At 39.4% G+C, this 12,500-nt stretch overlaps 1 protein-coding gene across 1 annotated transcript in view; it reads right to left on the reverse strand.

Moving 5' to 3' along the window:
* Window positions 1-1,235: 1,235 nt before the first annotated feature.
* Window positions 1,236-12,500, reverse strand: part of LOC149104385 (uncharacterized) — a 14,271-nt gene continuing 3,006 nt past the window's right edge. Inside the window, exons 2-3 of the mRNA XM_089272218.1 lie at window positions 1,844-1,900; window positions 1,236-1,585 (exon numbers count right to left, since the gene is read on the reverse strand). Of these exons, the coding sequence (XP_089128344.1) occupies window positions 1,236-1,585; window positions 1,844-1,900 (407 nt within the window). The remainder of the gene's footprint in view (window positions 1,586-1,843; window positions 1,901-12,500) is intronic.

Below are 12,500 nucleotides of genomic sequence, written 5' to 3' on the forward strand. Positions count from 1 at the left end.
GTATGGATAAGTTTAGATTTCTAATTCTTAGCCTTTGCGATCGGCCATTTTGGCGACGGTCATGGCGAAAATCGTTTTTTTTCTCCATTTTCTCTAATTTAAAGCGCTTAGAGGTACCTAATGCCTATTTGTGGACGAGAAGAAGAGATAAATAGGTTCTTGGACTTTTGAGACCTATGTTTGATAATTAGTGAAATTCACTCTTAACGTGCTTTGTGTTTTGGAATTTGAGCATTTAATACTGTTGCCAAATGTTCCGCCAATAACCTACATGTTCACCTGTACATTTCGCAATCTTGATTGGGTGGTACAAAAATAATCAAAGTTCGTCAACTAACGCCAGCTGAATTCCAAGAAGTTTAAATTGGTTAACTAAAGAAGACGAAAACTCCCAGTTTGCTGGAAAAAAATACTTTTGTTCAATCTCTGTTTCTCGTTTGAACATCATTCATACAGCATGTTATTGCTTTCCGAATGCAAAGACATGCTGAAGCAAATTGCCTCCAATTCCAGATAAATGTAAACGGTTTGAATCAGCTCGGTAATTTTCAACCCTCCCCCCATTTTGGATAGGGCTGATCTGTTCAAATAAATAACTAACAAAAACAGAACTTCTCTTTTATTTTGAATTTTTTTTTCTAATTTAACCTGCGGGGATACAATGGAGGGGATGATATGGACGCCACCTTGAGAGGTTTTTATTCAAAATTGTGAAAATACGGTTTGGTCTGTGAAGCTGTAATTTCAATAGCTCTCTATTCATCCCTCACAGAAATTTTCATATGCGGAATGTTTCTCCCGATCATTTGACATGGCAATAGCAATTGAATTTTGGCATCCAGGTCAAGGTCAATTTTGGTCTTTTTGGACTGAATTCATCCTTTTCCTTAGTTTTTAGTGGGTTTCGAGCAGTATTAGTAGAATTAGTGCTTTTTTTTACACTTCAAAAACATTTTGGATTAATTTTCTGCCGATTTACGTTATTTCTGACTTTCTTAGGATAGAGTGAAATCCAAGATGGTGGAATAATGTCACGTGACGTCTCGTAAAGTCAGTGTCGATCCCATCATGTTGAGCAATTCAAGGGCGATCTACTGAACGTCACATTAATAATAATAATAATAATAATAATAATGATGATAATAATAACCATAACCATAATAATAATGATGATGACAATGATGATGATAAAAATTGGATACGTCTAATGAGAGCGAAAACCCGAGGGTGGGGGTTCACCCACCACCTCCCTTTTTCTTGTACCACGATGGCTGTATGTGTTTGCGTGTAGGCTCAAGGGTCATCGTAATCAAATCATTATCACCGCCACTATCGTTGTAACCTATGCAGCTCATTGTCCAGGTAATGTCGATGTCAATGTCAATGTCAAAGTCAACGTCAGCATCACCATCGCTGTCCCTCCCATCATAAACAGCATTTTCACTCTTACTATTACTATAACTACCACTAACACCGTCACTATCAATGTCACTTTTACTCTCGCTGTAAATGTCATCGATACTGTCGCTATTCCTGCTCGTCGCCGTGGTCGTCCACGTCGCTGTCCCTGCCCCTGTGTCTGTTCCTGTTAATGTAACCGTCACTATCATTTTCACTGCCACTACCTACACATAGGTGGTTGTTTCTTTCATTGCCACTGCCTCTGTCAGTGTAACCACCACTGTCATTGGCAATGTTACGGTCGCTCTTATTGTCATCATTGGTGTCACTTCTACTGTCTCTGTCACTGTCTTCACTGTCATCGCAGAATGACTTCTGCCAGAGTTGAAAAAAATTCTCAACAGTTAAATTCAGCTATGAGTTCATTTAAGCTTTAACTTACCAACACAATTGTCGGGAGGAGTGCCTTTCTGACCATAAGGGCAGGGCTTTTTGTGGCCTAAAATGACAAAAGTCTTCTGTCATAAACAATGGTTATTGGCATGAAAACGTTTGTATACAAATATATAAAAATATGTCTAGAGTGAAGAAAAACTATATGAATTAAATTAACGAACTCGGTTTCGTGACCATTGTATAATCAAATTACGCTGAAAATTTACAACGTTAATTAAACGAAATTTTTCTGTCCAATTTTATGGAATGACTTCGAGTTATTTTTCAAATTCCATTTCGTGGCTTTTAAGAAATTCCATTTCGTGGCTTTTAAGAACCATGCGGGATTAAGTGACGTTTCAACGGATATGTTCATATAATACATATAGCAAACTAAAGGGGGTCAAAAGTATTTTGTCTAGCCGGTTTTCCATGAGTTTGTTCAGGTTTACCATTCAATTTTAGTTCTGGCTCATCTGGAAACAATGGACAATAAAAGTGGAAAAAAAGTGATTTTCAATCCCGCGCAATCCCGCCTCGTGATAAAAGATAAAAATGTGAGAACTCAGGAATTTGGATAGTGGGTTTAAAATTTATATAATCGATTTATTTTTTTATAACTGTGAAATTCAGAAAACCGTGAACACTTTGATTTGATTCTGAAAGGTTAATCGAGTACTGAACCAATGACAATAAATTTTCGAACACGCGAGAAAACCTCAAAACTACCAGCCTACAACTAATTACTGCTATCTGTTTGCGGTTTAGTTTTCTCACGCTTATTTGGCTTTTTCCTTGCTACGCAATAATATTCCAGGCTCACAGTAATGATATAATATTTTGATACAACAGTTACTATAAAGGTGATATCCATTGCTACATGTTTGATACACAATGTCAAAAGAATAATTTTTGTTATGAAACATGTCGAATTATGTCTATAAAGATGACTGGGAGATCGAAGTTCTTGCTCGGTCGTGTAAAAATGACGCAATTGGTCAAAATACCCTTTATAGTTTTCATCTATCGCGCTTAATTTTCACGGGCCAAACTAGCCATTTAGATATGGTACACCCATAGCATAGCTCTTCCTTTAGAACCTCTTATTTGTCAAGAAATCTGTATACTAGAAGAGTTATGACCCTCTAAAGTCAGTTGAAATTTTACACGTAAATTAAATTGCGATAGTTGTATTTTTCAAACGGTCAAGAAGTAGACAAAACGCATTTACTTCAAGATGAATTTTAGCTCAGAGGAATGGTCAAAACGTAAATTAAAACTATGTGAATATGAAATCCAGGCAAGTTCCCTTATTCTTGTACTTGCCTGTTGAAAATGCACAATTTTGCATAAATTTCATCGGCCATCTCGATTGATTGAGCGGTAAGATGTCACAAAAATGTGAACTCGCTGGGACTTTTAAAGTATGTTTCTAAAAATAGTTCACCGAAAGGGTCTTTTCGACGCAATGAAAGAAAATTCGAATTTTCCGTCCTGTCGTAGGATTCTCCATATTTAGAGGCAGTGGCTCTTAAGAGTGCCTGCCTGTAAAAATCAGACAAATTCTTAATTTCCCGGCAAGGGTCAAAAATTCGATTTCGCTCATATTTTTATGGTAGATAGGCTAAGGCATGGCAAAAACTATTGGATAGATTTTTGGGCAAAATAACCTTTTGGCCCTAAAAGGCGTGTCTGGAATGAACGTAGGCCATAGCAACACCCTTTCAAAGATCTTAAAGTACTTTTTACCTACGAACATCGTTTTCGAGGAAAAATGGGCCTTTTTAGACATATTTTTAGCATAGACATATTTTATTGCCTGTTACATGAGGTAGAAACGCTAAAAACCTCAATTTTGAGGGAAAACGAAATCAACGAATCAAGTTAGGGAATTAGGTAATAACCAGATTTGGGCAGTCATTTTATTGAGCAAGTGATGGATAGTGCGTGTGCCGCGTTTGGTTAGAATTTGTAAATTTCAGTGTAAGTTATGGGCATTTAAAGTATATGAAAACTCAGACAATCATGGACAAATTGTGTTGGAAAATGCCAAAAACATGAAATCATAATCGTAATGCCTACAGAATAAGTGTCAACACCCCCTTTCCCCCTTCCAATGTTGGAAAATGGTAAAATGCAAACTTGTGCCAGATGAAAGTGTTTAGTCAACATTGCACAGGGGTGGGGAAGGGCAAAATGTGTATAGAATGATTTTTTTCCAACCCTTGTGACCAAGGTTGTAGGTATGAGTCTAGCGTTACAGTATTACGCAAGGCATGTAGGTAGCGGTGGTCGAGTAAAAGATAACAACAGGGGCAATGGTAAACTATTCATTCTTTTCATTTCTTTATTTAATCTGTTCCTGGTCAACACGATTGTTTGCTCCCAGTGGTTCCAAATCTTACGGAGCCTTAGGATTAGTATTAGGATAGAAATTGTCCTACCCCTACCCCCTAAAATGGGATGACATCATTGCATGATAAACAACGAACCGCTGCAAGTAAGGATCCTAACCATGATGATCAAACGTAATATTTTGGTGTTGTGCAAAGCAAGCAACTATCTACAAGTGAATTAGCCGTTTTTGACTTAGATGCAGTGGTGATCATATGTGTCGAAAGAGGGTCACAGATTCATGGTATTCGACCATTAAATAAGTTGACAGTTGGCGATGTACATCGGACGTTGTGTAAACAAAAGCAAACTTCTGCTTTATGTGCGACGAATGGTAAGAGAAACACGTCAAATCAGCTTTGGACCTGCCTTTTACAGCAAATGAGGCTAGAACATTTCGAAATTATCAGCTCTGTGTCTATTTCAACTTAACATACGTCAAGTCGTGTGTAGACTGTTCACAGTCCCCTATTTTTCCGTGAGATCGTAGATGTCGATCGTTGAGCTCGACGGGCCGCCATCTTGGTCTCTTGATGCGAGCGAAACTGGAGAGAGTACAAAATGCCCGTGGGCAGGGGTGGTGGAGGGCACGGCTGGCGGAAAAATTTTTTCGCCCCGTCACCCCCACGCTATTAACTCCACCGCCACTACCCACGGGCATTTTGTACTCTCCCCAGTTTCGCTCGCATCAAGAGACCAAGATGGCGGCCCATCGAACTCAACGATCGACATCTACGATCCCACGGAAAAATAGGGGACTGCTGAACAGTCTAAGTGTGGCGCATGCTAAAATATACGTCTAACCCGTAAATTGAAATTTGGCGACGGATGGTCAAATATTTGCATTTTTAACGTACTTTGAAAAGCTCTCGCATCGCTCACAATCATATGCCCAAAGAAATTTTTACAGGAATCTCTAGACCATCCTTCTGCAATTCAACCACCAGAAGCTTAATGCATTTGAAGGTTTCGCGCATGGTGAAAATCAATTATTTTAACGAAGTACTTTTAAGTGAATGAAATACATGTCTTCGAAATTTAATCATTTTGCACTCAAAAAGACAACGCTACATTTCCTAAAATCAGCCAAGTACACATTTAAACATTGCACAAAAATATTTGAGTGTTTTAAAGACGGAAGAATGATGTGGTTTTGCATGCGAGGCTCACAAACTTGTTAAATAAAATGGTGCGTCAAATGACGATTTTAACGGAATTTGGTAATTTGCATATTTCTTTGAAATAAAAGGATATTTTGCCAAAAAAACTAACTAGTAGTTTTTGTCAAACCCTAGCCTATCTACCATGAAAATATGAGCAAATCGAATTTTTGACCCTTGCCGAGTTATTTTCCATTTTTATGGACAGGGACTCTTAAAACAAGCAAAGCGACGTGCAGTTGCACACATGGAAACTTACTTCCATATAGTTCACGCAAGGAAGATTTTCGTTATGAAATTACAAGGTATCTAAATTTGCGGAGTGAATCAAAAAAGTAGGGAAAATTGCGCGATTTCTGAGAAAAAAAATTGTTATGATTTACATCAACATCGTAGTGTTTTTGTTACGTGCATGTGGACTTTTTTTGTTGTTGTTTTTTTTGTTTTTCATGAATTCGACGAGATGACGTGGAGAAGGAGCGAATTAATATATCCATCTAAAAAGCACTGTAATCCTGTGATACATCAGTCGTTTAGAGAATCAAAGATTCAAGTTGTGATGTTACCACTGAAAGGCCACATGGCAATCCAAACAAAGTGTTTTCAAGGTGTTATGCAAGAATATGCCAGAAAATGGCAAGTTCCTGGTACACACGGACACGGTTCACGTTACAGTATTCTACCAATCATATGACGTCTCAGCCAGAGCAATGGCGGACACATTTTTCGTTGTGTGTTGAGAGTAGGTTGTCTTTTCTCGACCGATTTCTGCACTCATCATGAGAATCATACGAACCTTTTCTAGGAGCTGCTGGTGTAATATCTAGGCCAATTATTTTCCAAGTCTCAATTCCAGGTAATCATTTTTTGCATCGAAACCAGTCAGTGGGAATCATGCAATGTTGAAAAATGAGCTAATGAGCTGTTACAACCGCACGCGTCATATGAAGTTTACGATTATATCGATGAAAGAGACCACTTTGTGAGTTCTCATACAGGAAGGAAATATTCCATTAATTATAGCCTTAATTGAAACTCGAGCAACGTAGTCTACTTGCTTACTTGCAGGAGATGTACGCTACAGTATGTTGGATCTACTGTAACGAAGTTTCGCTTAAGGTTCAATAATCATGAGGCCAGAATGAGACGACATGGGAGATTGAAAGGAACAGAGCAAGAGAAGGATGACTTCCTATAAAAGCACTTTTGTGGGGACGGACATGATGGCTTGAGGGATGTCAGGATTCAATTGGTAAATCGAGTGAATGGAGAGGAAGAACTGAGGGACAAAGAAGGCCAATGGGCCTATAAACTGAACACCTTGCGCCCTTATGGGCTTAACGACAATGATTTTTTCTTTGCTCAGAACAGGCGTTCAAGACGCACGTAACTTATCGTTTACTTGTGTTGGCGCGCGCGGTAGATTAATTGCGTGCGCGCGTTTGTCAAGATTGTTACTTTTAAAAGTAGAATGACGCGTGCGGTTGTAACAGCTCATTTACCCCGAGGAAGACTGTTGTAGGCAGTCGAAATATAGGTGTGTAATCTACCAAGCCATCGTAACACGCAAAGACAACACGACAGAAACGTACATCAGACTCACAGAGAACGACTTCAAAACTAGATACAGAAACCACACCGCATCATTCCGCCACGCTAAACACAGAAACTCGACCGAACTCAGCAAGCACATCTGGACCCTCAAAGACAATAACACCGAACACTTTATTTCCTGGCGCATTCTCTCATCGCACTCGCCGTACAACAGCTCAAGTAAAACCTTTGCCTTAAAGAAAAATTCCTTATCATCTGCCTACCCGAGCTATCAACGCTAAACAAACGTAACGAACTCGTGTCATCTTGCCGTCACAGAAACAAAGTCCTCCTACGAAACAACTAACTCGTTAAATTTCGCGCTGCATATATTATGTAAATTATATTGTATATAAGCGGTGGTAAAGATTATTCTCATTAAATCCCCTGATGAGTGGGCAACGACGAAACAGGCTTGTAGGGACGAACTTGTAGTTTATTTATGTTTTCCTCCCACATTATATACTTCGCTCTACTCTGATGTATTGAGCACTGTTTTACGAAAATCAAATTTTACACTCATATATATAGATGTGTGAACGATGTTACTTTGCCAACGATGATGCCCTGGAGAAAAGGATCCAGTGGATACAGAACGCTTCTACTTTAAATAATCATAGGTTGAATAAACAGAAGAAGATGCGAACTTTTCTCGTCGGAGGTCTTTAATAATTCAGTGGACGCTTCGCCCATTCGGGCTTCTTCAACACTAAGAATATCAATACTCGAAATAAAATTTACAAAAAGTGAAAAAGCCTTAAATAAGTTGCAAAACAATAACTTACAAAGAGAACAAAGAAATAAAAAAATTTTCACATAAGATTACATAAGAATTACGTAATAATAAAAATAGCAAAACGCCCGCTAAAAAGCAAATAAAATCAAATAAAATACAGCAGCAAGATGGTGTTAATTGTAGCGAATCCTATTCCTGGAGTTAAACTCGCACCTTTTGTTGAGTCCATGAGGTGTGAGGGTGCATAATTGAGCACACTAAAAAGCCTCTCTTGTGAGCAAACGGTCATCAAGACTATTATTATTGACACTAAGACTACACAACTGTTCAATAATTAAAAAATGGAAAATCTGCCAGAGCATGAGGCTCTTTGTTAAAATGAATAGCAACTTCACAAGTACGTTTTTTGGTGATCATAGAAGACTTGTGGTTGCGGAAACGAATTTTAAATTCGTTACTTGTGGAACCAACATATTGCACATTGCATTTCTTGCACGTAACCAAGTAGATGACATTTTTAGATTTACAATTAAGAATCTGCGTAATAGGATACGTCCTGCTAGTACTAGCGCTAGTAAAGCAATTGGATTCCTTTAAATAATTGCGACATAGATCACATTTGGCTGTGAATTTAAAGCAACCCCGCTGATTATCAGGCGTGCGATGTTGCCCAGGCTACACTCGTCTGAATTCAGTTCGCGCGGTGACTCTGACAAGGAGCGACCGATTAACGTTCTGTATTTGCTGTCTAAAGGAAGTCTGCCGGAGGACATCATTAAGTCCAATGAAGGCCCAAGGCTAACGATTTGCTAGTAAGCGTCGTCCATTATCGTACGTGAGGCGGGCCTGAGATGTGTAAACTGAACGGGTCACATTTATTATTAGTTCCGTAGCAGTAGGCCGTTTGCCCCGTGGCGATAATGTTGTGCTTGTTTTAGACAGCAAAATGCTTTAACCACATCAATTTACGGCTGAGACGTGCAATGGACTAGACGTTTCTAGCTGATGTTGGCGTCATTTGCTCTGAACTTTGATGTGGGTAAAGACTGTTGAAATCTGGATATGGCCGTTACGCCCTCGACAAAATTCATGTACATCCGGGACACTGCTATTAGCGTGCAAAACATGGCCACGAGCAGAGTGAAGAACATGAGTTCAAGCGCTGATCGTGAGTAGAATTTCCTTGTTTTATCAATTTTAGGCGCTCTCGGCTTTGCTAACTATCAGAACTGTCTGTGATTCGCTAGCGCGGAAGAAATTTATTCGCGTGGCTTCCGGGCGATAATTGACGTAACGACAACATGTTGATTGTTCGCTTACTGCTAACTATGGCCTAGTTTGTTTGAGGTTCAATCGATTCTCGATGTAGGAAGCTTTTGTTCAGTCCATTTAGGACGATGCAGGCGTTTAGAAAGCAATAGATTAGCTTTCCGCCGCGGTTTTGATATCTGTACGTTCGTGTTGATTTAGACTCCAATTTCATGTTAAAAGCACTCTTAATTAAATTGTACAATTCATGATTCAACGAAAAGACGGTGAATTTAGTCTTCCTGGCCTCAAAAGGCATACAGGAGAGTTATTTGCTGTTATTTGAGCTACGATAAGCCTTGTGGAAAGCTTGCTCTAGGACAGAATTGTATCAAGATTATCAGTGACAAGTCAAATTCTGTGGCTATGTTTTTGCGAATCCAGACAGACATTGAAATGAAATGTCACGTAAGGGCTTCTTTTTCGCTGAAATATACAGGTAAATAACCGATTCCACTGCTTACAATGCTCTTGTTACCATGATTGGCTAATTTAACCCACAGTAAAGACATAGTGAGGTCATTTAGGTGAAATCGCAGAGGTTAAGCCTGTCTAAATTAGTGCCGCGAATCAAATGACCAATTTAAGCTCTAATTTAGCTTTGTTTGGCTCGTTCGACTCATTTGCAGCGATTTTAAAGGCTTGTATAGGCATGGTATGGACTCTATTAAGAGTACACGGAGTAGATAGCACCTCAGTAGGACACGGCCATATTTATGTACACTTTTTGACCGATTTTCCAAAAACATGCCCGCTATTTTGGTGCAAAGTCTTTAACACGGTCTTTAACACGGCGAGCCTGAGATGTGTAAACTGAACGGGTTACATTTAGTCCCGTAACAGTAGGCCGTTTGCCCTGTGGCGACAATGTCATGCTTGCTTTAGACAGAAAAACCCTTTAGCCACATCAATTTAGGGCTTAGACGTGCAATGGTCCAGCGCGGAAGAAATTTATTTGCGTGGCTTCCGGGCGATAATTGACATAACGACAACATGTTGAGTGCTTACTGCTAACAGTATGCCTACTGAGTTTGAAGTTCAATCGATTCTCGATGCAGGAAGCTCTTGTTCAGTCCATTTAGGACGATGCAGGCCTTTAGGAAGCGATAGATTAGCTCTCCGCCGCCGTTTTGATATCTGCACGTTCGTGTTGATTTAGACTCCAATTTCAAATGGGACAAAACTTTGCAAAAGTTGAACATTTGTCTGGCCCATTTCTGACAAGCACGTTTTGATTTTGAGTCGGACTCATTCAAGAGAATTCCAGATTTAGAAAGTAACTCTTAAATTTTCCAAGAATCTTCACGGCAAACTCATTGTGATACAAAGCCGTGGTTCATTTCGCAGCATCCACTGTAACCGGGAGCCATAATCTGGGACGGAGTCCGTAAGTCTCGGGATTCGCGCGCACCTATGATAGGGGACAATTTTTCTATTTTTAGAACAAATTGCGCCATCCTGACGTCATATATCCGCGCGGATTCACGCACATGTCGGGGGCTCTCGCGTGGATGTTGTCACGTTGTGTGATCAAATGGTGAGAGTTGAGAGATTCTCTTGCGTATTTTTCACAGCGATGGTAGGGAATAAGGCAGGGAATACGAACCAGGGCGCTTATATGTAGTTTTATGCTCTGAGCTAACGGAAAAGGTGGGTTTTTCAGGGTCGAAAACAAGACTTCAATCTCGCGCTGGGAATGAATACTAAGATCTGCTCACGCTAGTTGTAAGCTTACGTGTATGTTTTTGCGTTTGTTCTGACTTAAGAATATAGCAAGAAAACTCTCTACTCTGGTATCGAGTTAATTTGTGAGTTTCTCAGACAATGGTTCATCATAACCAAAACCTGTTTTGACGGTTTCTTATTGTTTCTGCTTGTTTGGTGAGTTTGCAAAAGTTTTTGAAAGGAAAGTCTGACGCGTACAATTAGCTCCTTTGCATAGTGCAGCTCGTGCACTTTCAAGTCCGAGTCGGTGTTTTCAATTGTCGACAAATCTTGACAAAGATTTCTTTCGTTATCTTTTGTGCTGAGATGCTGTAACAAATTTCACGAACGCAAAAAAGGCTACTAACATCACGTGTGTTTCTTCAACATAAGCATAGTGAAGTTTTACACTGCGAAAATGAAAATAGACAAGGAGTTTTGATAGCTCGATCAACAAACTCGAAATCGTTATTCCAAGTTGATTAAAGAAAGCGTCATCGTAACTTTGCTGATTATTTCTGCTTTACTCACATATTTTCAGCTTAGCTTTTAATATGTTCTCAAACATTTATCAATGTTAAACATATTTAAAAACTATAGAGTTATTGTTTGAGTTCGATGTACGCTTTCACACGAAAGTGCGGCGGAAGTACAATTTGTCATGTTTACTGACTGTACTGAAAACACGCATCGGCGGGCGCTTTCATTCATTGACAACAGAGAATTTACTGGATTTTTACACGAAAAAAACTGAGCAGTATCTACAGACGTAAAGTTATTAGGCCTTGATGAAACATCAAGCGTTGCTTAAAATTCAAGCGAAACTCAAACTAGCAATTATTTTGTTTTACTTTTCGGTCGCGATAGACTGACAAATTCCTCGCAAGCGTGTGGCAAGAGGAGCTATTAAACTATGAAGCCCTGAAGCTCTGCTATATCTAAATATATCCAGCTAGTTTTTTGCTGTGTAATGGAAAAGCTGTTAATCTTCAACATATGTGAAATTTAAAGTGGAGTAACGTACAGCTCATGTAAAAGAAGCATCCGTCGGAACATAACTTGGTCAGCGATATATATAAGCTTACAGCGGAACATACCTAATTTCGACACTGTCTTACTTCACTCAAACTGGAGCAGCTTACGACGAAAATACTTGAGCAAAATTCCAACAGACGTGAACGCGTTGAGTTGTGGGCCAAAAACATGAAAAATTCCGGGAATTTCGGACGCCATTTCCCCCGCGCGACATCCGCAAAAATCCTCGCAGCATGTACGCGCGTGTGCCGCAGGCGATGGCGCAATTTGTGCTAAAAATAGAATTATTGTCCCATATCATGGGGACAACCCCAATACTAGAAATGGCGCGCGCTTACGGTCTCCGTTCCCGATTATGGCTCCTGCTGTAACTCGAGACTTTTAAATCGTTTTGTGACTAGTTCTTCTCAATAAAGCCATGTCAATCATTTAAGGGGGCGGTAGAGCATTAACAATAGCTGGTTTTCACATGACGTCATTGAAACTCAAACTACAAAACTATTGATCTTCCTGAGATTTTAATTTAATGATGTATAAGAGTAGCTGAGAACTAATATTCATACAAATTTTCGCTCCGAAAGGGTTCTTGGTTTTGTGATACACTACGCTTGAATTTGTAAGCTTTTGCATGACGCTGCATTTACATGACACCCTAGAGAGCTGTCAGGATGCATGGTTAAAAAAGTAACTTATTTCGGGGAATTTGGCTATCTGAACAATTCATGTCTTAGGAA

Source organism: Orbicella faveolata, unplaced genomic scaffold (assembly GCF_042242905.1).
Source record: "Orbicella faveolata isolate gen_17 unplaced genomic scaffold, um_ofav_v1 contig_34, whole genome shotgun sequence".
In the NCBI taxonomy this organism is placed as follows: Eukaryota; Metazoa; Cnidaria; class Anthozoa; order Scleractinia; family Merulinidae; genus Orbicella; species Orbicella faveolata.